Source organism: Podarcis cretensis (genome assembly GCF_951804945.1).
Source record: "Podarcis cretensis genome assembly, chromosome: 16".
NCBI classification, from domain to species: domain Eukaryota; kingdom Metazoa; phylum Chordata; class Lepidosauria; order Squamata; family Lacertidae; genus Podarcis; species Podarcis cretensis.
The window spans coordinates 28,091,176-28,118,319 of record NC_137186.1 but is presented as its reverse complement, the minus strand read 5'-3'; the positions used below and the strand labels follow the sequence as shown (position 1 = coordinate 28,118,319).

General features: G+C 46.7%; 2 protein-coding genes across 10 annotated transcripts in view; one reads left to right on the top strand and one right to left on the bottom strand.

Moving 5' to 3' along the window:
• The window catches only part of DEPDC5 (DEP domain containing 5, GATOR1 subcomplex subunit), a 54,254-nt gene extending 49,391 nt beyond the window's left edge, over positions 1–4,863 (bottom strand). For 4 of the 7 annotated variants that reach the window (XM_079956356.1, XM_079956361.1, XM_079956360.1 and 1 more), the window contains exons 1-7: positions 4,739–4,863; positions 3,891–4,008; positions 3,626–3,713; positions 2,309–2,355; positions 2,044–2,129; positions 1,063–1,146; positions 213–262 (exon numbers count right to left, since the gene is read on the bottom strand). In XM_079956356.1, the coding sequence (XP_079812482.1) occupies positions 213–262; positions 1,063–1,146; positions 2,044–2,129; positions 2,309–2,355; positions 3,626–3,713; positions 3,891–3,948 (413 nt within the window). In that variant the 5' untranslated portion in view covers positions 3,949–4,008; positions 4,739–4,863. Of the gene's footprint in view, positions 1–212; positions 263–1,062; positions 1,147–2,043; positions 2,130–2,308; positions 2,356–3,625; positions 3,714–3,890; positions 4,011–4,671 lie in introns of all 7 variants that reach the window. The other 3 variants (XM_079956358.1, XM_079956357.1, XM_079956359.1) reach the window with 3 other exon arrangements.
• On the top strand, positions 4,848–27,139 carry PRR14L (proline rich 14 like). Of its 3 annotated transcripts, none has more exons than XM_079956274.1 (9): positions 4,848–4,982; positions 7,314–7,835; positions 9,205–9,286; positions 11,031–16,617; positions 20,682–20,750; positions 21,562–21,724; positions 22,714–22,820; positions 23,032–23,103; positions 23,786–27,139. In XM_079956274.1, exons 1-9 carry the CDS (start codon positions 4,863–4,865, stop codon positions 24,060–24,062), a joined length of 6,999 nt encoding a protein of 2,332 aa, XP_079812400.1. In that variant the 5' UTR covers positions 4,848–4,862; the 3' UTR covers positions 24,063–27,139. The 3 variants fall into 3 exon arrangements, with proteins under 3 accessions (XP_079812400.1, XP_079812399.1, XP_079812401.1); XM_079956273.1 differs by having other exon boundaries at positions 9,202–9,286; XM_079956275.1 differs by lacking the exons at positions 4,848–4,982; positions 7,314–7,835; positions 9,205–9,286 and adding an exon at positions 9,992–10,094.
• The last annotated feature ends 5 nt before the right edge of the window (positions 27,140–27,144 follow it).

Below are 27,144 nucleotides of genomic sequence, written 5' to 3'. Positions count from 1 at the left end.
GCATTTGCAAGGCTCCTGCACCGAGCAGGGAGTTGGGACAGAGGACCTCCAGAAGTCCCTTTGAACTCTAGAATTCTACGGTTCTGTGTTATTGGGGGCAACATAACCATTGCCTGCACAGTCAGATTTCTAAAGAAAGCTCTTCCGAGAGAGCGAGGGAGAGATGTGGAGAGGGAGCAAAGGGTATGTGTGGGGTGTGGCTGGATACTCACCGAATACCTGCAAATTCCACCTTCTGAGTGACATAGGCACACGTGCCAACCTAGCAGGCATTTGGTTTAAAAGAGAAAAAGAGGGGGAATGAGAACTCAAGGCAGTGTCAATTTGCAGGAGACAACTGCTCTTCATACCTCTTATCCCTGAGCACATCAGAGAGGGGGTTGGAACTGGTTTCTAGCACTCATGGCTGCATTTGTAAACATGCTTATGAACGGCCCAAAAGCTCTCATCCGCTATCACCTCATCTCCTTGCCCTCTATTCCTACCATGTCTTATTTCAGCCCAGAACCCACCTCTCTTTGCCATCCTCTCAGACCCTAACCAAAAATATCCCATATTCTACACTAGTGGTGAGAACCTTTTACTGCCTGTGGGCTACATGCCAGTGGTTGGGAGTAGAGTGGGGCCAAATACAAAAGTAGGCAGAGCAATAGTTGCGATTCTCTCATTCGTACAGCAGGCCACATTTCTGCCATGCCAAATCCGGAGGCTTTTACAGCCACAACTCTCCATCTAGGCAAGGAAGGCACATTATAACAGTTCAATGACACATTCAAGCCAGGCAGGGCTGGTGAAGTGTGCAGCTTGGGAAAATGGCGTGTCTAGGGTAGGGTTCTGAGGGCCAGACAAAGAACTCAAGGGGCCGTATTCGGCCTGATGTTCCCCACCCCGTTTGACCCTCACAGTTGTCTCCCATTGCCCCAGTCCTGTAACAAATTCGAATGTCAGTATTTGTCCAGTTTATGCACAGAGCAGCAGCTTCAGATTCCCAAGTCGAGCCCATCACTATCTGAGAATGAACAAAGAGCACTTTCCCTCCCAGATTAGATGCAGGACCCTCACCAAGCTCTTCTTCAGACGCCACATGTCCCCACGCCCGATGTACTGATCCTTGAACGTCAGCTCCACCAGATCAAGGGTCACTTCCTAAAGAGGAGGGGAGCAGAGAAGCTTGATGGCTAAGGTGTTTGAGAGCCCCATTCTGCTCCTGTGGAGGCCTGGCACTGAAATCTGTAGGCTCTTGATTACAAGCACAAGCTCCCCTGATCTCCCCACCTAGCTGAAGAGAACTTTTCATTTCTTGGCAAAAAAATTATTTATTATTATTTATTTCAGAAAATTTATACGGCGCTTGATTAAAAAACTCCAACAACCTCAAAGCAGTTTACAAAAAAAATGAAAGAAAATAAGCTTTATGACACATAAGCACCTGCATATATGACCCCCATTGCAGAACTGCTAAGCTTAAGTATACTAGTTTTTAAAACAGTTAGTTTTCACTGTATTTTGATGACTTTATTATGCCTGCTATTTGTATAGTCTGTTTATATTTTGGATTATATTTTATGTAAACCACCTGTAATTGAGTAGGCAGCTTGTTAAATAAATTTTAAAACAACTGCATTACCAGGTCCTTAGTGGCTCTCGTTGTGCCAACCCTCCCTTACCCTGGGCAAGTAAAGTCACAGGTGGCATTATTTATATGGCAGATACCATAGACACACCCCTAAGGCAAGCTGGTTGACACTGGGCAGGAGGTCAGAGGCATCCCAAGGTAGCTGCTGATGAGGAAAGTACTCGAGAGCATGTAAAGGCATCCATCTAAGGCAGGCTGCCCTACAGCAAGAAGTATACAGCCATAGTCCAAGATCTGCTACTCTCCTGCTAGAATTGCTGAACACCAGCAGAATGCAACTTTGCAAAAGTGTTCAAATGCCTCCACAGAGCAGATTAACCTGCTTTTGCAACTTGGGCTGGGAGACAATCCCCACATGCTTAGAAACCAGACCAGGTGGAAATGCCTCAGGGCAGTTCCACAAATACCTTTGGGTCAACAACGTTCACATGGACATCCTGGTAAGGTCTCAGTCGGAACACCTGTGCCACAGTCTGATCTACACTTATGGTTTCTGCGAAAAGAAGGAAATCTTAGGTGATTGAGAGAAGGTGGCTTCCAGCTGTGTCACCCCAGCAAAGATCTCACAGAGACCTTGTCACTCCCTAGATGGAGAGCTGATTGACAGCAGACAACACTATTGGCTGATTATACTGCACTCATTAAGGAGCACCCAAATCAGAAAATCCCTACCTTTCTGTAAATCCTCCTTAAGTGACTTCACTTGCAGGAGCAAAGGGCTGGAACACAAGAGAGATAAACAGCTGCATGAATTGGGCCTTTACAACATACTCTAAGAAGCTGAGATGTTCTAATGTATCCCCTAACCCTACCACACTGACATCCAAGGAGGGCGTCATAGTTCCTTCAAGAGATCAGCATCTCCCATACACTTTTAATTCAAGATTCGCATTGTGCAACCAGAAGCTGAATTGATTTGGGAAGGAGGAGGCTAGGAAGTAGTAAGAATGCCAAAACCACAAGGTGGCTGGCTTGAACACTCTTGTGTCTCCATAGGCCTGGTAAACTCCTGGATTAGAAGTGGGACATTCTTCTATGGCACAAGGTAGGGCAGCAGTCAAATCCCTCCCAGGGAAAACAAAAACCAACCACATGAATCTCCACCCAAGCAAGACCATGCTTTCAACACTCTGTCCTTCATGGTTTAGGAGATGTGGCCAAGGTTCGTTATGAAGCCAGAACCTCTAGTGGTCAGGAGTTTAAAGGAACTGGTGCATGATGTCTTCTGTGCACTTACAAAGCACAGCATAGCTTTTAAAAATATAGAATAACTTTATGTATTACCTTCTACACAAAGGCATCAAGGCAACTTACATAATAAACAAATATTAAAAACATACAGAAACAACAGCTAAAGGTGGTCACACAAAACAACCCCCCTCCAAGTACACGTTTCCCATTGAGCCAGCAAGAGACATAGATCAACGTTCAAATACTTCACTGTATAGTGAAAGACATGACCAAGAGGTGGAAAGATGTTAAGACTAATTCTAATATGTATTGTCTAGCTGAATGTGTCCTAGTAATCTTGGAGTAATAGCTAACATACCATCCTGCCCCATCGAGTTGGAGCTTCTTACCTCAATGCCAAACACAGCAGGGTAACAGCCAGCATCTGTAACCAACTAAATACAGTAGCACCTAGGGTTACGTAACCCTCTGGTTACGTAAACTTCACGTTACGAAAGCGGCAAACCCAGAAGTATCAGACCAGGTTTCGCCACATGCATGCACAGAACAGTGACCCTCGGGTTGTGAAAACCTCGGGATCCGGCCAGACCTCTGAAACAGATCCCGTTCACAACCGGAGGTACCACTGTACATGGGGTACTCCTTCACAAATGTCAACTTTAGTTTTCAAGCTAGAGGCCTTCATCAAACCTACCTCAAAGCTGCCAACCATTTGGCGGAGTCTGCAAAGATGGCCCCTTTTCCTGCATCATGCCCCCAAATTGCTGCATGCAAAAGCCCAAATACAAAAGGATTCACCTGTATTCATCATTAGGGTGTGCAATTTCCACAATGTCTCCCAGCTTGATCTGAAGAAATACTTTGGGGTTCACCACAAGCTCATCATCTGAAAGGGGGAAGAATTTAGGGAGGTGGGGTTATAAATCTGTAAGGCTGTTTTACTATTTAGAAGTACCTGCAGCATTTCCAGATAGCAAAGACTTTATTTCAATAGAGATTATTCTATTGCACTTTTTACACAAAGAGCCCTGAGGGCATTTCCACCACCTCCATGGCTACTGACCGCTGCTTCCAAAGCCTTTCTTGTGAATGACGAGCTTGTAGACCTTGCTGGTCTTCATCCTGAATTCTTGTTCTTCTCAGTTATTAGACACCAGGCATTTTTACAAGGTCTTGCATTTCTGCAAAATAAGCGAGCAAAGCATTCAAAACCACTTGCCATCCATTCTACATTTCAAGGAAAACAACCCCACAGCCCAGCTTCAAAATAAGGCCATCCTCACATTTTGTACCAGCAAATTCCACAAAGTAAGTTATGCATTGTGGCAACGCAGGAACTGTACTCTGCACCAACACAGGGGCACTTTCACCTCTACCCCAGAGCAAGAAATGGGGTGTGTTGTACAAATTCCTGGAGTGGCAGTTTCATCTATACCCCCTTCAGATTTCATGTGGTGGTGAGTGTTTTTGTTGTTTTGTTTTGGGGTGGGAATCCCTTTTGTGAAAGCTACCCTACTTAAAAAAAAAAATCTAACAGTAATTCAGCATACAGTATGAGATAATATTTCCTGGCGTACTAGTTTGTTACTTGCAGGGAATATGTCATTTATCGTCTATTTATTGTTGCATTTATATCCCACCCTTTGCTCCAAGGAGCTCGTGGCTCTCCTCGTCCTCGTCCTCACTTAATCTCCACAACAACCATGCGAGACCCATTAACACTACATTTCTGGCCGTCCCCCGTGGTCCGGAATAGTACAGTCCACTCAGCCTCCAACCCAATGGCGAAAGAAGGAGGGCGAGCGCACTCAACCCCCAAAAAAGGGGGGTGAGGCAGCTTATCTCATGCCTACCCGCGACCGACCGTGCTCTTGGGCTGAGGGGAACCGACGGCTCTCGTGCTACACTTACCCACAGCACCGGAGAGGGGGGCGTGGCGCACCCGCTCCCCGCACGAAGCGCACGCGCCTGGGCTCCCCTTTTGATTTCCTCATCCGGGAGCCTCGCGCGCGCTTTTCCGCCCGACTCCCTCTCTATGGTGGCGCAGGTTGGTTTCCCGGATGAGGAAGCGGCGCGGCCCATAGAGACGCAGGGGAGAGAGCGGCGCGATGACGGAGGGAGAGGAGACGGCTGCGGCCTGCGGAGCAACGCTCAGGTGAAGAAGGGGGGAAAAAAGACGCCGGGGCGGAGCCCCCCCCCCACCTGAGGGGGCGAGGGCGAGTGGAGGCCCCGGAAGAGTAATACGGAGGGGGGAGTTAGGAGGCGTCCCCAATACCCCGCCTTCGCTCCAGCATGGCATAAACAGCTCGAGGCGCGGGGGGGGGGGGGGGCTTAATTAGTTAATTAGCTAATAAGACTTTTGGGGTCATCCCCCCACTCAGGCTTCTCCTGTGGAGAATGTTTTGTTTCTTTTTATGATGTAATTTATTTATATATATGTTTTTAAATGTATGGAAGGTGGCTAGGAAACCCTTGGGTAATAAATGACTGAATATTGTGATGACGATGAGGATCCTCTGAGGGTCCCATCCTGAACTCGCCCACCGAAAGTGCTTTGGCGAGCCTCCCAGAGAAAGGGAGCTTTTTCAGGGCAGCTTTCTGGGCCTTGGCGTGAGCCCCCAGGCGGAGGAGGGCTTAGTCAGCTAAGGGCAACCAGGTAGAAAATCCGACAAGGCTCGCAAGTGTTGCGGAGAAGAGATTTCAGCAGGATTATATCCAAGCTGCTTTCTGCAGAAGCAGAGCATTGGTCCGTTTACCTCATTATTGTTGGCACGGACTGGCAGCAGTGGCTCTCCGGGGTTTCTTCATAGCTGTCAACTTTTCCCTTTTCTTGCGAGGAATCCTATTCGGAATAAGGGAATTTCCCTTAAAGGGAAACGTTGACAGCTATGGGGTTTCTTGGGATGGGTAGGAGGTCTCTTGAAGCCCAGACCAGAGGTGCTGTTGGGGATTAAAGCTGAGAACTTTGGTTTGCCGGGTAGATGCTCTGCCATAGAACTTATGGGTGCGTACACAAAAATATATTCTTGTCCTCATAGTTCTGAATGATGGGCTGAATTTAAAAGGAACATAGGAAGCTGAGTTATACAAAGTCAGAGCCTTGGTCTGTCTAGCTTAGTATTGTTGACACTGGCTGGTGGCTGTGCAAGGTTTCAGGTGGGGGCGTTTTGCACCTGCCAGGGATAAGGACATAAGAAGATGGTGATGGATCGGGACAAAGGATTGGTCCCTCTTCCTGTTTTTACAGTTAACAACCAGATGCCCTAAAGGAAAACCAGCAACCAGGACCCAAACACAAGAGCCCTCGCCCATCCTATGGTTTCGAGTAACTAGCATTCAGAAGCATTTTGGCCTCTTACCATGGAGATGGAGCAGATTCATTATGGCTCTACTATTGTGCTATGGTGCCTCCCTCAAGGTGCCTCCCACAATCTTGAAGTGAGTAGGGGATCCTGTGTGCCTTAGACCTCCAGAGACCTTTGGATCAGAACCCTAACATTTCCACCCCAAATCCTTCTCTTTTTCTTTCCCCACCGCTCCTCCTCCTCTAGTAGATAAAATTCCCCAAGCTGGGTGAAGTGAGGTGGGAATTTCAGGATGGAATGTGAGGAAGGAGCTGCTTCTAGAGGAGGGGATCAGCAATTGGAGCACAGAAGACAAGGTGGAGGCAGGGGTGAGAACTTTGTGCCATAATGAAGGCCTTGATCATTAGCAGCCTGGAAAAACAGACGTTGGAAGAAGGCCTGGTAGGGTGGTGGTGGTGGTTCACCTTGCCTTGCATGAAAGAAAGAGGATAGAGAAAAGTTTTTCTTCCTCTCTCATAACACTAGAACTTGTGGACATGAAGCTGAATGTAGGATGATTCAGGACAGGTAAAAGAAAGTACCGTATTTTTCGCTCTATAAGTTCGCTCTATAAGGCACACCTAGTTTTTGGAGGAGGAAAACAAGAAAAAAAATATTCTGAATCTCAGAAGCCAGAGCAGCAAAAGGGATCGCTGCGCAGCGAAAGCAGCGATCGCTCTTGCTGTTCTGGCTTCTGGGATAGCTGCGCAGCCTGCATTTGCTCCATAAGACGCACACACATTCCCCCTTACTTTTTAGGAGGGAAAAAGTGAGTCTCATAGAGCAAAAAATACAATACTTCTTCACAAAGCACATATCTGAACTACAAAACTTGTTCCCAAAGGAGGCAGTGATGGATACCACCAACCTAGATGGCTTTAAAAGAGGGTTAGACAATGGCTACTAGCTGTGATGGTTGTGCTCTTCCTCCATGGTCAGAGGCAGCAATTCTTCTGAATACCAGTTGCTGGAAGCCACAAGATGGGAAAGTGCTCTTGTGCTTGGGTCTTGCTTGTGGGTTTCCCATAGGTATCTGGTTAGCCACTGTGAGAACAGGGTGCTCGACTAGATTGGTGGTTGGCCTGATCCAGGGGGCTCTTCTAATATTATTTCTGCTCACTTGTCTTTTTCTGTTGTGAAAGGTGGCTGGTCCAACTGTCCTGATGCTCACTGCCAGTGTGGAGTCCCTGGAAAAAAGCCATTTTGACCTTCTCAGCTCCTCCATGTCTGCTGTGGTGCAAGAACTCTACACGAGTCTGCCAGTCACCCTCTCCACTGACCTTTCAGCTCTGTCGGATCCCACCATTGTACTTGATGCTAAACCTGAAGCATCAACCTTTGTGCTGTCATGTAGCAGTTTGCCATCCAAGCCCCACCGGACTCATGGGTTGAAAACTTGTTCTCAGGACTCTGCTGAAAGGCTGGATTGCACAGGCAAAGCCTCTTGCCCTGGGCTGATGGATCTGCTTCCTCAAGAGCCTGCAGAAGCCAGAGATCTGGCTGAGGATTATGATACCCCCAAAAAGGATGTGATGGAATTGGACCCTTGTCACCAACATTCAAGGGAAGACACGGGAGGGACAAAGGAATTGGGGAGTGTTGCTGACGAGGAAGGCCTTGCACAGTCTTATCTAGCCTCAAAGGAAATATGTTGCTTAAGAGAGGTAAGAACCAGGGCCATTTGGTGTTGGTTTGAAGGCCGTAATAAATTTGTTAGCCTCTATTTCACCTCTATTTCACAAGAGATTAACATGACACTTCTCTGGAAAAGAGATGTGTGGGGAAATATGTTTAAATTAAGATGAGGAAAGATTTTGGGATCTGCCTGTTGTGTCAGTGTTAGAAGAAAACTGTTACATAGCAATTGCGTTAGATCAACAAGAAGATACAGAGGATTTAGAAATGGAACAGTTCCAAATACTGGAGATGTTGTACAGGCTGATATCAGATTAAGAACTGCTGCATGTATTTAATCAAATGTTGACTATGCAATCCTATACCTGTCAGAATAACCCACCTCTGCCCACTTGAGTTCAATGGGAATAACTCCTAGGTCAGTGGGTGTAGTTAGTGAGGATTGCAGCCTGTGTGCATTACTGGGTGTCCTCTTCCATTAAATCATGAAGTTATATTGCTGGCCACTATTAATGGACTGTTTTGAAATATAAAATCTACAGTTAGTAAAGAACTGTGTTTTGTTATGTTTCATTGTTGTATAAAACATCACATTCTCTTTCCCATTTTCTTTTCAGAATTCTTGTTTCTTTGTACTAGCCTTGTGAACTAGCCTTGCTCATATGTCTGTTTAAAATTCATAACAAGTTACTTTTTAAAATATTCTAAGGTATGAAGCTAGTGTTATACTTCGTCCGAGGACCACTCTGCATGTTAAATGGGAACTGGCTTTTTAAAAACAAATTAAATTAGCTCAAATGCAGTAGACCTGTCAATGAAACAACAGCTTAGAGAACAGAAGGGTTTAGATGAGGGAATTGTTGTATCTTGTCCCTGTGCAAACATACTGCTCTGAAGGAAATGGCACCTCCTTCTTGGAATCTGTTTGGTGGTGGTATTAAAATTTTCCATTGTGATGGATATTTTAATTCTATGTTTTATGAACATAGGAACCTGCCTTATAGCAAATGCATCTGGTTCAGTATTGTCTACACCAGGCATGTCCAAAGTCTGTTTCTGGGGCCTAATGTGGCCCGCTGGTTGGTTTAATCCAGCCTCTGTGGCAGTTTATTTGCAATCCAATAAAAAGCAGCGCTATCCATGGCAGGTTGGTTTTGACACCTTGCTCCCGTGTGAGGTGCCAGCGGATTGGTAGCACAAAATAAGTGTGGAGAAAGAGTATCTTTTTAGAAACAAATCTAGCACATTTAATGAAGAATATCCAGAGACAGATTCTCTCCACAGGCTTAACACCTGCACTGCTTGGGGAAGGTTTGGGGAAGTAATAATTAATCCCTTCTGTCTCTGCTGCTGCTACTGCTTTGATGGCTGGCATTGTGTGTGTTTTTGTTTCAGAAGGAACCTTGGCTAACCCACATGGGAAGAGGATTTCTTCCAAGCCCTTCCAATGTTGAAGCAGCAGGCTTGCAGAAGAACCCAGGTACGCAGAAATTTGTTTGGCCAAGCTGCTTCTCCCTGCCTGGATAGTCCATTTGGGATTCAATCAGTTTGAATATCAATAAATAATAAAATGAAACAGTGTGAGCCCAGGAATGCCTGCTTTAAAAGATGGGTTTTTAGGAGGTGTTTAAAGCCTGCCACGGTTTTTGCCTCGCGAACAGAGCATGGGAGGGTGTTTGACCATTGCCCATGTTGACCGGGGCAGTGAGTGCTTCCTTATGGTCACCTACTGCATACCTGGGCATGGTTTTGCATCTTCCAGACAAGGAAAGCAGTGTATTCCAATGCTTTCCAGAAACACCATTCACCATCCAGGTCACCGTCTTAACCATCATTTTGTTTAACACGATAAAGTGAAGTAACTTGGCTTCTTTTTCCCTCCTGAGAGAAAGCTTCAATTTACCCATTTCTCTGGCTAAGTGGAGAACTTCTGTGTTCAGAGCCAGTATATATTAATACCTGTTGAGGCCAAACAATGGAGGAGGGGCTCATAAATGTACCCACTAGAGATTTAAGCTCCGTAACCCTTTTGTGGGGTCCCGCTTTGCTTAATCTGCAAAAGGCAGGATCTCTTCTATGATGTTAACACCAGGTGAGAGAGATTGGAGATGGTTTCACCCGTATCCTCGTCACAAACAAAGTGGTGCCTTCAGAATTCTAGAACCTCATCAGAGTTCTAGCCCTAACAGAGAGCCTGTGGGCCAGCCCCAGCTGAGATCGCATTTGTCTCTACAAGGCCAGAGTAGTTGTGCTGTCAGGCTTTTGACTTTCGTTGTCAGAATTAACATGTGGGTACCTTGGAGTAAATTGGAGTGAATACTGTTGCTCGGGGAAAGGACTGAGCAGAGGAAAGGACCCTGCAGTTCTTTCTGTGCGGACCAGTTAGGCCAGGGTTAAGAAGTCAAGAAAATGGGTTGATCTGGTCTGGCTATTACCGGTAGTTACTTGCAAACTAGTTATTTTCTTCCTCTGCTATCTTGCTCTTGTTGGCTCTCAGGTCACCCGTTGAATATTATTTACTTATTATTTATTGCATTTACATCCCTCTTGATTTAAATCATTTTTTTACAGAAAGACTCGTTCTTGCTGGAAATCATCTTAATATTTACAACCTGAGGAAGGTTTCATTTTTGGAATAATAAATTTTCAGAGTAGTTTTTACAGTTATATAAAAAGTTATTGATTTGGTAATACTATTGGAAATACATAGGCAGATAATTATGAAATTATTGTGTGGGTTAATAAGTTAACTGTTTATATTTGGACAACTTTTCTGCTGTACTTTATTGGAAAGAGAAAAATAATTCTTTCCTTAATAATTTAAACAATTTATTTAACTAAACAATAACATTATAGCATATGTATCCATGTTTGGTAACTGATGTGGTTAAACAATTTATTTTTTAAAAAAACTTAGACTGAGTTTTAGCACACATGAAAAACTTAAAACAAATCCTTATTTCTTGATGAATAGCCTTTGGACTATAATTTAACTTAATAGAAAACTATCTTTAGACAGATCAAATTTAAATAAAAAAAAGCCGATTTAAATCAAAAAAGCCAATTTAAATATAAAAAGCCGTTTTAAAAAAAAATCATTGATTTTTATCCATCCTGCTTACAACTAAGTTTGCTTATAACCTTATTCTACCAGTATTAAAGAAATGGATGAATAAGGCATGTAGCACATTAACTCCTCCCCTCCCCGTTTCTCTTTTGTGCAGAAGAAAGCCAAGCAAATGTGCAGGTGACCCCTGAAAATCTGTCAAACCTCCTGCAAGAAGCACAAGGTATGAAGGCGAAGGGGACTGATGGGCTGTTTAGTCATGCAGGCGAGCACAGTGCCAGAGAGGTTGCAGGTGTCCCACCTGAGAGCAGTGAGTCCTCAGAGGTAGACACAGTCATGGCCAAAGTTGAGGTTTCAGGAAGCAACACTTTAGTCTCTCTAGAACCTGTGAGCGCCAAGAATGATGCTTCAGCAAGAGAGCTGCTGCAGGAAGACGAAGAAGTGGAGGAGAATTGTCAAGCTCTGATCTCCCATGTTGCTTTGTCAGCAACGAAGTGTATCCTTCCTAGCACAGGAGCTGCGGGAGAAAAGTCCCTCAATCGAGATGTGGAAGCGAACCCAATCCTTGACAGTGATCCAGCTTCCATGCAAGATAAGACAAATGTGCCTAATGACAGTAGCTCTTCTCCAGTTTTGCAAAGTGGGACTACCATTGCTGCTCAGCTGTCAAACTCAGCCCCTGAAGCTTCAGGACATCACTTGGAAGGCAATTTGGAGCTTGGAAACATACTCTGGGAAGAGAACATGCATTCTTTTGAAATTGTCTGTGAAATGCAGGAGGAAGACTTGAGGAGCTGCGAAAAAATTGAGCTGCCGGAAGAATGGGCCTCTGAGCCGGATACGGATGAAACTTTGTCCCCAGTGTGCAGCAGTGAAGAGATGTCCAGTGAAAGCAACCAAGAACAGGAGGTGGATGCTCAAAATATGGACCACTCTTACAGTTTGACCTGTGAGGGAGCTGTTGAAATCCAGAAAGGGGGTGCTGTTCAATGCTGCTGGAAAGACATTCAAGAAAATTATCAGCCACAGGAAAACAGCTTTGCAGAATCATCTTCAGGGGCCAAAAACACATTTCCCTCTTCACCTGCACATCCAGAAGATGACTTAAGACTGGCCTCTATAGAGGTTGACAGCATCCAAAAGGATAAGCATCATCAATGTGCTTCTAGTGGCATAAGCATGGCTGTTGGGGGAGAAGAAAACAGGTCTCTCATGGCGGAAGTGGGAAACGTTGGGTGCATTCAGAACAGCTGCAGCACAAGCAATGATTCAAATCTCACCAGTCGTGACTCTTTTGATTGTGGCTCCAGATTAGGTGAACATGTACTACAGATGGGATCCCAGAGTGGTCCAAAGACAGAAATCCGAAAGAGTCCTTCAGCTACACACCTGTGTGCTACCACCATAGCAGATGTTGACTCAGAAGAAAAACCCTCAACAGCTCAACTCTGTGACAATTACTCCTCTGCCCAGCAAACCAAGAGGACTTTAAATTGCAGCAGGTTACTAGACAGCTTGCCCAGAGAAGAATTCCCTGCAGAGCTGAAGCTGCAGAGCACCAGCTTCATACTTCACACCAAGAAAAAGCCACCTTCGCCAAGTCAAAATGCTGGGAGTTGTATTACAACAAGGGAAGCATCCGTGAAAAGCACAGGCCTTATGCTGAAGGATACAGAGCAGAAGCTAGCTGATCAGGAAATGGCGCAAATTGAAGCATATAGTCCTGGGAACCCATGCATGAACTACCTGTCTTCTGCCATTGAGACTTGCTGCACCTCGTTGGGAGGTATCTGCTTAGCTGCTAATGATGATGTTGACGGCAACAGTGTTCTCAAAAGCAGAAGTGAAGAATCTGATGGACTGAAAGCAAGTCACTCTTCTGCATCTGCCGGGGAAGGTGTCCCTCCCGAGGAGCCTAGCAGTGTTGTTAAGGCAGGGGACCCTCATCCCTGTGATGACTCAGATGATGCTGGAAGAATCTGGGATGCAGCTTGTCCTGAAGCTTCAGAAGTGTCAGATATGGCAGCTGGAAATCAGAGGTCTGACGGCAACGATACTTCTGTGAAATCACACATTGCGTTGGAAGTTGACGCCAGTGTTTTCCCTGCAGATTCAAACCCAGAATTAGGTAAAGCTTCGCTGGTGGCTGAATCTGATGGAATGGGAGCAGCTGAAAGTGTAAAAACATGTGGTGAGAGTTGGAGAAACGGAATAGATGAGAAACTGGCAGATTACAGAGATTTTGGCAAAACGAACTGCCTTGAACTTGGCAAACTTGTAAAAGACAAAGGTGAGGAAGAACAAAGGCAGCATCAAGACCACCACTCCTCTTCCTCCTTTGCTCCTGAACCCTCCAGTATGAAGACTGCCATGCACTCCAGCTTCCCAGGTCACACAGAGCAGCAACCTGATTTTTTGCCCTTGGAGGATTTATGTGCTGACAATCCAGGTCAGCCAGGGAAAATAATCTGTCAGACAACAGTCCAGCCCTTTCCGCATCAGAATCCTCCTTTTAATAGACTGGTTTTGTTGAATCAGAAAAATGAATCCCCAGAAAAAGATGATTCAGAATGCCCGCAGCCTCCCTTGATGTCCTCAGAGAAGCAAAAGGTGGATCACGCTCTGCAGGCTGTGACCTCAAGTGAAGACACTGAAAAATCTGTTGATTGTAATTGGAACAACTCTCTGTGCTCGGAGAGGGGCCACGGCAAAGCTCCAGTTCCATTGCTTTTAATAGAAGAAAAGAGTGTTCAAGAAACATTTCAGCAAACTACGTTAGGCAGTTGCTCATCTGTTAAAATGGTGTCAGAATCTCTTGGCAATCCATTGAAAGAAGAGTCCATAGAACTGAAAAGTGTCGACTCGCATTCAGGATGTTCTGAACTTCTGAGGTCAATAGGGTTTGTTAATGATCAGGCTTCTCAAGCAACAACTGATGAATCTGCCTCTGGGGCAGTCAGCAGGAGTCCTTCCGAGGTACTAGATGAAAAAGCATTCTTACAGGGTAACAGTGGGCCTGCCTCATCTCCTAGTCAAATGTTTTTCCAGCGAAACTCTGTAAACTGTCAGAAAAGTATGGAGGGAGTGTGTTCAAAGCCGCTGGAGAACAAAGTAATGCCTACTTTGGCAAGTATATGTTTCGGAGTGCAGCTTGCTCAGAATCCAGCCATCTGCTTGTCTCAGAAAGATGATCCATGGACATCTCCGTCTTTTCCTCCATGTAGTCGCTGTTGTCCTTTCCCCAAAGAACACCCTGGAACAATCAGCTTCTCTCTCAGTAGACTCTGTTATCAACATGTTAACCTGTTAAATTCAGAGAATGAAGAGGCAAGCTGTTCTGTTAAAGAAAATACACCCAGAGATTCTCCTCTAGATAGCAAGGAAACATCTGTATGTGCAGTAGGTATGAAGCGAAGAGCGGAAGTAGTAAAAGACATCATATCAATTATTTCTGACAGTCCTAACCCCTCAAAAAAGATGAAACAGTCTTTGGAAGCTAACCAGAGAGCACTCAATCTGCCCACTGAGAAAACAGAGGTAACAGTTTACCCTCTAGGCATTAAAGATTCTTCTGGAGCTCTCTTGCAAGGCTTGAGGTTTTCTGAAGGGCGAGAAGAAATTGTATTCCCATTCAAGATTGAAATACGCACACAGCCTTCTTTTGTCCCCCTACCTGAGCACATTTTGCAACTTAGCAGATTGCTGCACAACCCCAAGTTTCGCAGAATCAGAGATTCTTCAAAGCCAACCGTTGTTGCTCGACGGCATTTAAAGAACGTGCACTATGCTTTGCAAACTAAATGCTTACTTTCCACAAGACTGTCTCCGGAAATCTTTTGCAGCAGCATCCTGCCTCGTCCTTCTTCAGGTGGTCATAAGTTAGAAGCTTCCCCCAAATGCCTCAGCAGTCAAGGAAGAAGCTGGCAGGCTGCAGAGGTCACCCAGGAGCCAGCAGGAGACGGAAAGAAGCCATTGGAAGATCGCTTGGTCATTGAGAAGGCGAGAGATTCAGAATCAGGTGTTTGTCTGATGCTTACCCAGAAACCCTTGCAAGAGAAGGCTGAGGAAGTTCCAGCTCTGCCTGTTGCCTCCTGTGGTGCAGTTGTTCAAGACAGAAGAGCTAAAGTGAAGATGAAATCCAGAAACCTCTTGAAACGGAGATTCTTCTGCCTTTCACCACCTTTAAGCAGTTCTTACCATGAGATGGTGGTGAAGCCACATGCTTTTGCTTCGGGGAGCGGAGTTGAGGTCAGTGAGAATGGAAGTCCTGGCAGCACTTTCAGGGGATGGAAAAGGCCAAAGAGAGCCAAGGACTTTGAGGGGTTGGACTACCTAGAGGCCAAAAGCCAAAGCCTAGGGAGTTTCAGGAGCCAAAGCCGGCCATCAGCCACCAATGACAGTCCTGTCCTTGTAGTCTTTTGCATGTTGCCACAAGCCTTTCACTTTAGTTACAATGGAAGCAGGAGTTCCCTCAGATGCACTCGCAGAATAAGATCATCTCATCCATTCAGGAGGCAGCTGGGAAAAGCCTGGGTCAGGATTTCTAGGCCGGACCAGCTCAGAACAGCAAGAAAAAGTCACCTAATGGCAAGTTCTGTTTCCTTCAGGAATCCCTCTGCGATTGTTCTAAAGCCTGAGTGCCAGCTCACAAATTCTGTCTGTTTTGCCCCAAAGCTCACTGTCACAGGAAACAAAGGAGAAGGCACCGTCAGGGACCAAATGCCAAAGCAACAAGGCAGCCAAAGCAGCTTGCTGGACAGCCCCAAGCTTAGCAAACTTACCAAAGACCCGGCGCTCTTGAGGAAGCTGTCAGCATTGGCTAACAAATTGCTGGCACTGCCGGGAAACCCTCAAAACCGCAACCAGCTCTTGGGCTCTACAGAGTTTCTCTCTGTCCCTGAAAAGTACAGCCACTTCAGACATAAGAAGCTCTTGGAAGTTTTCTCCTGCGTGGACTTGAAGCTCAACTCTCCATGGTTTAATGGCAGCAGCTGCAGCTTCAAGATGTTCACCTCTCAATCTTTGGCACTTTATCCCCTGGAGTTGACCAACCTGTTCTTTTTGGAACTGGGCAATAATAACTTTCCCCTGGCCTTCAGTGCCCCTGTTTTCCCTGTGACTTTCCATATAAAATTGGACTCCAGCCCAGCGAGGAACCTCCCAGGGCTGACAGCACAGCACAACGACCCTAGCAACAGCCACCGGTTGGCTCTGGGGGAGGCCCACGGCTTCCAGCCTTCCAAGTGGACCTTTTCTCTCCTCCTGCCTCAAAGCTGCCTCAGTGTCGCACCAGTCCAGAGAGATGCCTGGGTCCCTGCTGAGTCTCACACCACCACACCGCTGGCCTCTCTCGGCGCGCCAAAGAGCTGGCGAAGCGAGGCCATCACGACTCAGCGGAGAAGGGCAGGCTGCTCCCCACTTGGCCTCCACACTGTCTTGGCCCTTTATTCCCCCGGCTGCTATCGGATCTGGACCAGAAGAAGGAGCCTCACCAGCCGCCTCCCAGCGGTCCAGAATCTGGCTGCACTTCAGCTTGCCCAGGGCTTGAAGGGGTTAAGACATTCCGCTTCTGCGTCAGCTGACCTCTTCTCTTCATTGCCCTATTCACTGGGTCGAGTTCTGTCCATATGGAGCCAGCACGGTCCTCCCCCCAACCGTCCCTCCGAATTCACTCCTCTCCATTCCAAGCGCTGCAAGTGGCAGCCAGCCACTTCTGCGACCACCAGGCTGGGCTTCGGGAACAGGTAAAGCACCCTCCCCCTTATTTCCGAGACTCCCATCTTGTGCGGCTGTGTGTGTGTATTCCTGCATTGCAGGGGGTTGCACTAGAAGGCCCGCTGGGTCACTGTCAACTCTTAGGATTCTCTGTACTTTTCTGTCTCTTGCAGAGGGAGGGGAGCGCAGCATTAGAAACTGCAGGAGGTTGAGAGGGGGGCTCACGTTCCACCTTGCATGTGTGTGTGCCTGCCGTTGGCGAGACCTGCTCACTCAAGATGCCTCCCCTGCAGAGCGCCATCTTGTCAGCTGGAGCGGAGCCAGGCTTGGTTGGTTTATTTGCTCCACTAACTCTCATTTTTCTCCCCTCCCGGCCACACACCCCACACCACGTGCCAGAATATATATTGCGGAAAGGTGAGAATCTGGTGGCAGAGCTCCCGGAGGTGTGAGGTAGGAGAGGTTTCAGAGTCCGGAACTACGGAGCACAGACTTTGGACTTCCATAATGGGTCCTGCAGGCCAGACTTTCCCAGCCCGCTGCCTTCCAGCTACCCTGGACTACAACTCCCATCTCACCTGGGCTGGCTGAGGCTGATGAGAGTTGTAGTCTGCAGCAGCTAGAGAGCACCAGGTAGAGAAAGAGGCTGGCCTAGGTTCTGCTTCTGAACGAAAAATGGAGAGTGTTTGCCCTCACAGAAAACCAACCTACGTGCGCCTCAGAGATAGAGCTTTGAGCAGAATAGCATGGGGGATTTGTAAGTAAATGTTGCTCCCTGGGCATCACCAAAAGTCAGCAGGAAATGTTGACAACCTGAATTAAAAACAGAATTAAACAGAGGAAGTTGAAGTAGTATTCTCTCTTCAACTTGTGGCTTTTGTAATTCTAAGGCAGTAGGGTGTGATCTAAAATTATTAAGTTGGGTTTTTGTCCCATTCCTCTGAAAAAAATTAAATAATTCACTTCACCACCTCGCCCTTTAGGGGCTTACTTGCTGCATCTCTCTGTCAAGCAAAGGAAATACCTTGTAGGTTTGCTTAACAGAATGCCGATTCTGTACTTTCAGTGGCCAGAAATAAAAATGGATAAAGCAGTTGATTGCTATGCCTACTGGGAGGAAAAAACCTTTTGCATATGGCTCAGCTGTGAGACAATTTCAGTTACCTGTTGGTTTGCAAAAGAGGAACTTTACGAACTAACCAAGCTCTAAAAATAGGTGTTTTCGCCTTCCTTGACCTGTTTTTAAAACGGGTTTAGCAGAACATGTGAAGAAGCTGTTTAATACCGAGTGGAACTCTCAAGCACAGCATTTTCTGATGTGATCTGCTGGGATTCTAAGGCAGCAGCCTCTGCCTTCTGGGTACCCTCCAACTCCCAGCACTCCTGTGCTGGCTGGGGCAGGTGGGAGCTGCGGTCCAAACATCTAGAAGGCACCAGGCTGCTGTAAGGTTTGGGAGATTATTAAAGCATATTTTTAAGTAGTTGTCCTACATAAGAGCTAGGTTTCTGGGATGATATCCCGGTGTTTCTACATACAAAACAAGAGCTTTTGCCACCAAACTGTGTCCTTCCACAAGTATTTAATCTCGTGTACTTGTCAAGATTTTGACAATATTCAGCATATAGAAAGCAAGTTGGGAGGATCAACGTAAAAAGTGAGTTTTATCTGTAACTCTCTTACTATCAAATGAAGGAGCTTGTGTTATGTTCTGAAGGAATGATGCCTGAGCTGATAAAATACAATTCTAACAAAATACAGAATCATTGTGAGGCCATCTTGAGAAATGTACCGCTTTGGAGGGACAGAGAGTGCTGGATTTAACTGTATTGTCACTCCTCTGACTTCCCCACCTCCCAAATTCTTGACCTTATGGTGGAGATTGTGGAGCAGTTTCCTGCACATCCTTTTGCTAAAAGCAAGGTACCGTGGGTTGCTCCCCCCCCCCCTTTTCGGTGTCTTGGAAAGAGGCAGCCCCTTTTAAGACCGAGATCTGCTCTACTGCTTTACCTCACCCTCTGTGTACGAAGCAGGTTGGCAGAGGGAATCGCCCCACCCTGGCTGAACCCTGCAGTGGTCAAGTCAAAGCTTAGAAGGAACACCCAGGCATTGAAGGCATTTGATTGCCTCCTGCGCTTCTCATGGCTATACCCGAGGGCAAGTCACACCAGAACCATTCATTTAAAAAGCAACACTTCACCATGCAGTGAGTGTCTGTTTGGGGCAGGTCAGAGCGCAAAAGAGCCTCTGTTAATGAGGCTTCCCATCCCTTTCCCCTAGCTCTGCCGTAATTAGTTCGGCTTTAAGGTTTATTAAATCCATATATTGCTTCCCAGGGATGCGGGTGGCGCTGTGGGTTAAACCACAGAGCCTAGGACTTGCCGATCAGAAGGTTGGCGGTTTGAATCCCCACGACGGGGTGAGCTCTCATTGCTCGGTCCCTGTTCCTGCCAACCTAGCAGTTCGAAAGCACGTCAAAGTGCAAGTAGATAAATAGGTACTGCTCCAGTGGGAAGGTAAACGGCATTTCCGTGCACTGCTCTGGTTCGCCGGAAGCGGCTTAGTCATGCTGGCCACATGACCCGGAAGCTGTACGCCGGCTCCCTCGGCCAATAAAGCAAGATGAGCGCTGCAACCCCAGAGTCGGTCACGACTGGACCTAATGGTCAAGGGTCCCTTTACCTTACCTTTATATTGCTTCCCACTAAAATGTCCTGAAGCGGTTGGCATGCAAGTAATAAAATTGCATAACCATGTGGTTTGTTTGTTGTTGTTTTAAAAAAGCCACCCCATTTTAAACAATATAATATCACTGGATATGTCCAAATGCCAAGGAAAACTGACACCTCTGTGCCTGGACAAGGTTGGTACCTGGAGGGCCTCTTTGTGGAGAGCATTCCATAGACGCTGTGAGGGAATCTCCCTTAACGCATTGGGGCCTCCCTGACCTTATTTCCAGGCTTGGAAAAGATGCTGGTGTGAGGCTCTGGTCTTTAATTTGTATGCTGCCTTCCTACATTACTGGGTGGTTCTGCAACTTGTAGAAAAGACACAATGTACAACTATTGTCACTGTGCCACAGTTTAAAATAATAATTTAAGGACAAATGGCAAAAATTGGGAATCCATTTCACACACAGTTTTGTGAGATAGTGTTATCCACAGCTGTGGATCAGCTGAGGTTTCCAGCTTAGGACATGTCATCAATCCTCATCCAGTTCTACTGGCACATTTTGGCAGAGGCCAGTCTCAGCCTCTCTGGCCATCCTGCACACCAAGCATGGGCTACCTTGCAGGTGGGCTCCGAGTCCTGAATGGTGAAGCTCTGCTCCTGTCTTCCATTCTCCTGCACCCCAAACCTCCTCCGGATCCCCAGTGTACCCACAAAGGGCAATCCGAATGGATGCAGTATTTCAAAACTGCAAAAGTTCTCCTGCAGTTTCAAACCCTGTCCAGCTCTCCAGTATCTCCTTAGATGGCTTCTTAAGTCCATGTACGGTGGCTGCTCCATTCAAAGGCTTTCAGGACTGCTGCCCCTGGTTTTTCTCACTTTCTCCTGCTGTGGCTGTTCCAATTAAGTGCTCCAGTAAGATGAGGTGAGGGAATGAAAGGTCGCAGCCTTGATTGGAAGCCTTAGATGTCCCTAGTGCTCAGCTTCCTTTGCAACTTCCTTCAGCCTTCCACAACCGGCTGCCTTCCAAGTATTTTGGACTACAACCCACCAGCCTCTGCCAGCAACAGCTCTGCCTACTGGGGCTGATGGAAGTTGTAGGCTGGAGGGCACGAGGTTGAGGAAGGCTGATGTTCTGAACTTGCTCTTTTTTAAAAAAAGAAGTAACTTTGAAACCATCAGGAGCTTCTTTAAATGATTTCCAGCCTCTCAGGCTAAACCTAGCACCCTCCTGTTTCATATTTTCTTGGCTTCTGCCTCTCAGGCCGAAACCCTTCCTCCTAGTCAAGGGGTCTCCGAAACACATGGCCCCAGGAAGCGCAGAGAGAGAGCCCAATGTTTTCTCCCTTCTTGCCTGGAATGTAACTTGTGCTGATTCAGCTCTAACTTTTGCTTTTCTGTGGCTTTCTCTCCTATCTGAACCAGCTCTGCCATGTTGCCTCAGGTGCCTGACCAGTGTGTGGATGACCCCAGCACGGTTGCTGATGCTGTGAGGTAAGTGGGGGCATGCCCACCCCTCACCCCCCATCACACAAAGGGACCTTTGACTTGAGGATCTCCCCTTTCGAGGTCAATTTTACACCTTGCCTGAAACTGTGTCTGTCTCTGACTAAGAGTCATTGCAGAAAATGTGTTTGGATTCTTCCCTAGGAGTGTTGAGTGTTGGCGTGATGCAGGAGGACTCTTCCAGTGTCCTTATGCCTGCCCAGCATTACTTTTTGCTACCCTGGCACCCTTGAGCTTGTTTTGAACTGCAGCTCCCAGCTCTGCAGGCAGGGTTGATGGGAGTTGTAGACTAAAACACCCTGGAGGAGGGCGCTCAGTGCATATATCACTGTTGCCTCTTCAATCCTTGGCCTCTGCTCTTCCAGTTGGCCCTCTTTTTCAAATTTATTTATTGTTGGTATTTATATACCACCCAGCTCTTCTGTTGCATATTTTAATCATGGATGTTTTATATTTTGATGTTTCATTGGGATTGTTTTATTGTGGTGGGTGTTCATTTTATAATGTTGTGCAATTGAGTTTCTATTTCCGAAGCTGTTGAAAAGCCTATTTTAGTATTAAGCATTATATAAATTAAGAATACACACACACACACACACCCCTACACACCTTCTGCATGCAGAGCAGATGATCTACCGTTAAGCTACAGGCATGACATGATCCCCAGCTCCCCACTGGCTTTGGCCCTCTGACTTGTCCCACCAGAACCAATCTTGATGCTGTCTCCATCATCAATCCCTGGCCTTAATCAGCATGTTCTTCCCCCACACACTCACTGCCTCTTTTGTCCTCCTCCTAGGCTGGAACTTTCATTTTCTTCATCATTACATGCATCTTGCTCACTTCTGGAGCCAGCACGTCCTCCTCTCGGAATTCCAGTGCCTGCATTTCCGGTCATTCCCTTGGACGAACTGGACGTTCCTGTCCCTGTGTTGCCCAAGACGGGTAGCCGGCTTGAAAAGGTGAGTGATGTCCTGAGGAAAGGCGGGTACACAAGTTGGTAGGAGGGTGAATGGTGCTTCCCATTGCTTGACAGGTATATATCTTGGTTTAAGATGTGTGTCGGTGAAAGCATGTTTAGTAGTGGGGGGAGGGAATGGAAGCAAAAAATAATCTTTGATTTGCCCTAGTGGGGAAAGAATGGGAGTCTCTAACAGACCACTCTACCTTTCAGCTCTAGTATCTCCTCACACCTGTCATAATATGGAGGTAGTGCTGATCTACTTTGTAGGGTTGTTTGTAAGAATTAATACAGTGGTACCTCTGGATATGAACCGCTCTGGATACGAATGTTTTGGGCTACGCACATGGCAAACCTGGAAGTAAAGGAAAGGTTTCCGCCTGCGCAGAAGCGGGCTACCGCCACCTGCACCTGCACAGAACAGCGCGCCTCTGGATGCAAATGTTTCGGAGTAAGAACGGACCCCCAGAACAAATTAAAATTGTATCCAGAGGTACCACTGTATGCCACATTTCAATGTGTGCAACAGCTTTCCCCAACCTGGTGCCCTCCAGATGTTCTAGGCTCCAGCTCCCATCGGCCCTGACCACCACACATCAGCCCCAGCATCATATGGTTGTGCTGTCTGGGGCTGATGGAAATTGTGGTCTGAAATATCCAGAGGGCACCAGGTTGGGAGAAGGCTGGTCTATGGTCTATAGGTGAGCCATTGTAAAGAGGGACTGTCAGCAGAGCTGTAGCTGCCACAGGGGGCCAGGTTTGGCAGTGAGTCAGATCACCCTCGGGCTGTGCATCTCAGAGGGTATCTCTGGGCAAATAATGTGTGCGTCTCCTTTCTCTCCCCCTGCCCCAACCTGTCCTGTAATTTCTGTGAGGATAAAATGGGATAATCACCCCTGAGCCAGAGGCCAGCTTGGTGGAATGCCTCCCTTTGGAGCTTGTAGCATCTGAAGCCATGTTGTAATTGCATAACCCTCTTCTTTTCACCAGGCTGAACTGGAGAAGAGGCCAAAGAAAGTATCTCAGATCCGGATTCGAAAGACTATCCCTAAACCAGATCCCAACCTCACCCCCATGGGACTTCCCCGACCGAAAAGGTAGGAATGTATGTTCTTGTGCTCAGACTAGATGGGCCACTTGGTCTGAACCCAGCAGGGCTCTTCTTGTGTGCTTAACCTGTATCCCAAATCTCTTAACGTTTTGGTGTGCCTCTTAAACTCCTTTTTTCTTCTTCTGACCAAACGCAGCAGTAACTAGATCTGATGGTTTACAGCTGTTTCTGATGTATCTCGATTATCATTCTTCCAGATTGAAGAAGACAGAATTCAGTTTGGAAGAAATATACACCAACAAGAACTACAAATCTCCCCCTACAACCAGGTTGGTTTACATATACCAGTGGAAGGGCTCTCTCTCTGGACCCATCCTGGGACAGAATAGCAAGCCTCCATAGCTGAGTTCCAGGATGTTAATCTGCTGTACAAAGAGAATTCACAGAAAACTGAATAGCTCTCATTTGTTCATGAGCTGTGTTGTTGGGGGTAGTCATAAAGTAGTGAGCTAATGAGAACCAGTTACATTGCCTTTTTGTGATGTGCAGAAGTGTATTCATACCCACTTTCACGCTGAAAAATATGTCTATACACTGATATGAGGAAATATACTAGATTTAGCTTCTGTTCAGCCCCTTCCCAACCCCTCCTCCCTGCTGTAACTTTGATCTTTGGCTGCACTTTTAGAGCAAAGGGAGTGGCTTGGAAGATATTCTGCCTGGATATCTAGATGCCAGCAGGAAACCATCTGGGAAGTGTCCTAGCAACGGGATGATGGCGATTGGATTTCTAAAAAAGGGTTGGTTTGTGGTTAGAAACTCTTAAGATACAGCTTAGCTCTGTGTGGCAGAGATATGAGGTTTTTAGAATCACAGATATCACAGGTGGTCACTGTTTAGTCATTCTAGTTGCCTTATCTCTCAGAGCAGGGCTGTTCCTGACACTCCTGTGGTCCGTGAGATGTAATGCAGTTAGTGACATTCTAAGCTTACTTCTTTTGGCCTTCCCAGGTGTCTGGAGACCATCTTTGAGGAGCCAAAGGAGAAGAACGGGTCCTTGATCTCCGTCAGCCAGCAAAAGAGGAAGCGGATTTTGGAGTTCCAAGATTTCACCATTCCCCGGAAGAGGAGAGCACGCAGCCGAGTCAAAATGATGGGCGGTTCCACCCGGGCTCAGAAGGCCGCCTTGGGTGGAAGAGAACTAGACGTTCTCTTGATCCAGAAACTGACAGACCTGGAAAGCTTCTTTGCCAAGGAGGAAGAGCAGGAGCAAGCATCAGGCAGTTGAGGGTGGGCTGGCGGCTGGGAACAGCCCATGTCCTTTAGCGCTTCAGTGTGCCTGGAAAGGCACGTAATCAATTTCCCCATATGAAACCACTCTGCTCCGATCCCCGGACGATCAGCTCTTGTTTACGGGCCTGTCTGGCATGGCTGTAGAGATAGTTCATGAAGCACTGGGGAGGAGAGCTTCTAATTTCCTTTTAACACAGCCAGGTGGCTCTGTCATCCTCCTTGCAGCCTCACTGAAAATCATTGTTTTAACATCCTCTGGGGGAAATGGGTGGGGCAGATTAAAGGCTAATGCACCTTCAAAGGCAAAAGGATTTAAAGAACTTCCAAATGTATGTGTGCGCTTGGCCACTCTGCTCTTTTGTGCCCCCCACCCCTAGATGTCGTAGGGGGCTAGGAGGACCGAAAAGCTTGAGTAAAATAGGCAGCAGGGGGAAGAGCTTATTCACAAGCAGCACTTGTGAAGCAAGATTTCAACATTTTTTCCATCCTCCATAACCAGTCAAGGATGCTCTGCCGCTCTCTTGATTGAAATTGTCTCAAGTCAGCCAGAGTCTCTCCTAGGAGATCCCACAACAACATAACAACTTGCACTTCTGTACTTTCTTTGCTGCATGTGGACCCGTTTTAAAGATGTGTGGTACGGACACTGTGGGTTGAGGTTCCCCTGGGAAATGGCTGTAATTGTACAAACCCCCCCCCCCTCCAGACGAGGGATAGCAGGTAGCATGAGCTCAGCCCCGCTCTTTCCCTCCTCATTATGTTCCTTTTGCTGACTTGAACCTTTCGGTATTTGACACACCAGTGGATTTCAGCTGCAAAGTGCGCCACATTTTGTTGGGTTATCTCCCCATCCCGGCATAGTCTCTTCTCCCTGCCTGCAAATGCTGTGACTCTTAGATTCCTCCTCTTTTTAACTTGAAAAATTATAGGTTTGGGGCCAAGCATTGCCTAGCTCATCTAGTTGAACAATTTATTAATAACCAACTGGTCTGTATAGCCTGGTGAGTAATACAGTACTGGATCCTGACAGGTGGAAGCTGGTGAGCGGCCAGTGACAATTGGTAGCCACACTCAGGAAAGCTTAGCCTCCCCCTGCCCAGTTGGGAAATTTCTGTGCTCTGGGATACTCTTCCCCTCCCCATTTTTATTTGAGCATTTACCGTAGGGAACAGCAGCTGCTGTGTGTCTGCAGTGCCTATAATTTGGGCCAGATTTAATGGCTGAAATCCTCATAGCTCACCTCCCTCTCATTTAAAATTTGCACTTTCTGTACCTCAAATGCCCCTTTGGGATACCTTCTTGTTACCTCCAGAATGAGCATTGCTCTGGCATCCAATCAATATAGCAGATGATGGTAACTCGGGCAAGCCCAGGGGTGAAATCTGTGCTGCCCTCGCTTCTTTGCCATCCCCACATCGGAGGAAGCAAGAAGCAGAAGGTGTCAGCCCAGTTGCCTGTGATAAAACCCTGGGCCTGTAAACTGGAGAAGTGGAGGGTGGGGGGCTGCCGCACATGTGCCTGAAGCAACCGTTGGATTCCTGCTGCATACTCATCTGTATGGGCAAGTGAAATAGTTTCCCCAATGTGATAAAGGTGAGAAAACTGGGAATCGTTTTTGTATGGTGCAACCTACCCCGAAGTGGCACCCTCTCCAGATGGTTTGGACTACAACTCCCAACAGCCCCAGTATCGTATGGCCATGCTGGCTGGGGTTGGTGGGAGTTGTAGTTCTGCCACTGTGGGGAAGGTTGGACTAGATATCGTAGCCAGTTCCATATGTGACTGACGTTATGTTTGCTACTGCATGCAAATCTGTGGACACTCCTGGCTAGCAAATAATACTTTTATCATGGTAGGCGATCCCTGAACATCTCTAGTCTCGATATTTTGGATGTGTTGAATAGAATCATCGTTAGAAGTACATTTTAAAATACATTTTTTTGTCCCATAGTGGGATTCTATGACACAGCACACCAGGACAGATTGTGATGTGGGGATTTCCAATTCCGTTGTTGAGCTGATGTTCCATGAGTGCCAGGCAGGGTCAGTGCTCTGAACAGGAGTATGTCCTCCACTGTGAATTTTGAATTGTCTGTTTTTGGTGTCTTTTGTGTGGGTGTGGTTTTCTTTCCCATTTTGTTCGCTTCCTCTTGAGAATGCATTTCTGTAAAGTTGCAACATGGGAACGCAAGGACTGTTCTTGCCTTTGTTTTGTTGCAGCTGACCAGAAAATGAGGCCGAATTTTCCCTGTAACGTGGTGGGATCTGTGGCAATCCCAACAATGGTTGGCATTGAAAGAGGCTTTCTTCCCTACCTGGGATTCTTTCTAAAGGCGTCGTTTTGTGTGGATGCAAGTTCCTCTAACCCCTGTTCTTATAGGACCCGTAGACGGGTTGTGGCAGTAGTGTGGCTGGTGAAAAGTGTCCTCTGGAGCTGCCCCTACCGCATGAGAGAGGTTTGGAGGATAGGTTCCCGAGGAAGAACCTGCCTTCAGGCAAGGCCCTTTCCAAGGTGGGGACTGGAATTCTTTTCCTTTCCTAGTTTTCAGTACAATCATTGAAGAAATTCTACCCAGAGCACTTGAACGAAAATTCCCTGTCAGGAAAGAGCCAAGGCAGCCTCTGGTGTAAGCTCTTTGGGACCGGAACATCGTTTTGTAATAAAATAATGTGGCTTGTTAGGACTGTGTCTGCTTGAATGAAATCAGGAGTACATAAAAATGTAATCCCTCTGCAGCTGCCAGGAGGAAATAGGGCTTGCAAGGTAACATCGCCAGGGACAGAGCATGGGTCATCTCTGCCAATGGTTAGATTTGACTGTCTCCTTGTCAGGCTGGTCTGGCTGACGTTGTCCCCAGAGCTCTTTGATGAGGCTCCAACTGCTTTGTGGTTAGTGTTCAGAAATGGCTTCTTTAAGCCTTTTGCATTAATAAAAACTGAATGGAAACTTGCACATTTTTGTACCTGTCATGCCATTATTATGTGGTGTTTTTGTTTTTAATTCCAGTAGTCTGAGTTTGAAATTTTGCTTTCTTCGTATGTTAAATTATGGAAATAAAAAAATTAACATTTCATGC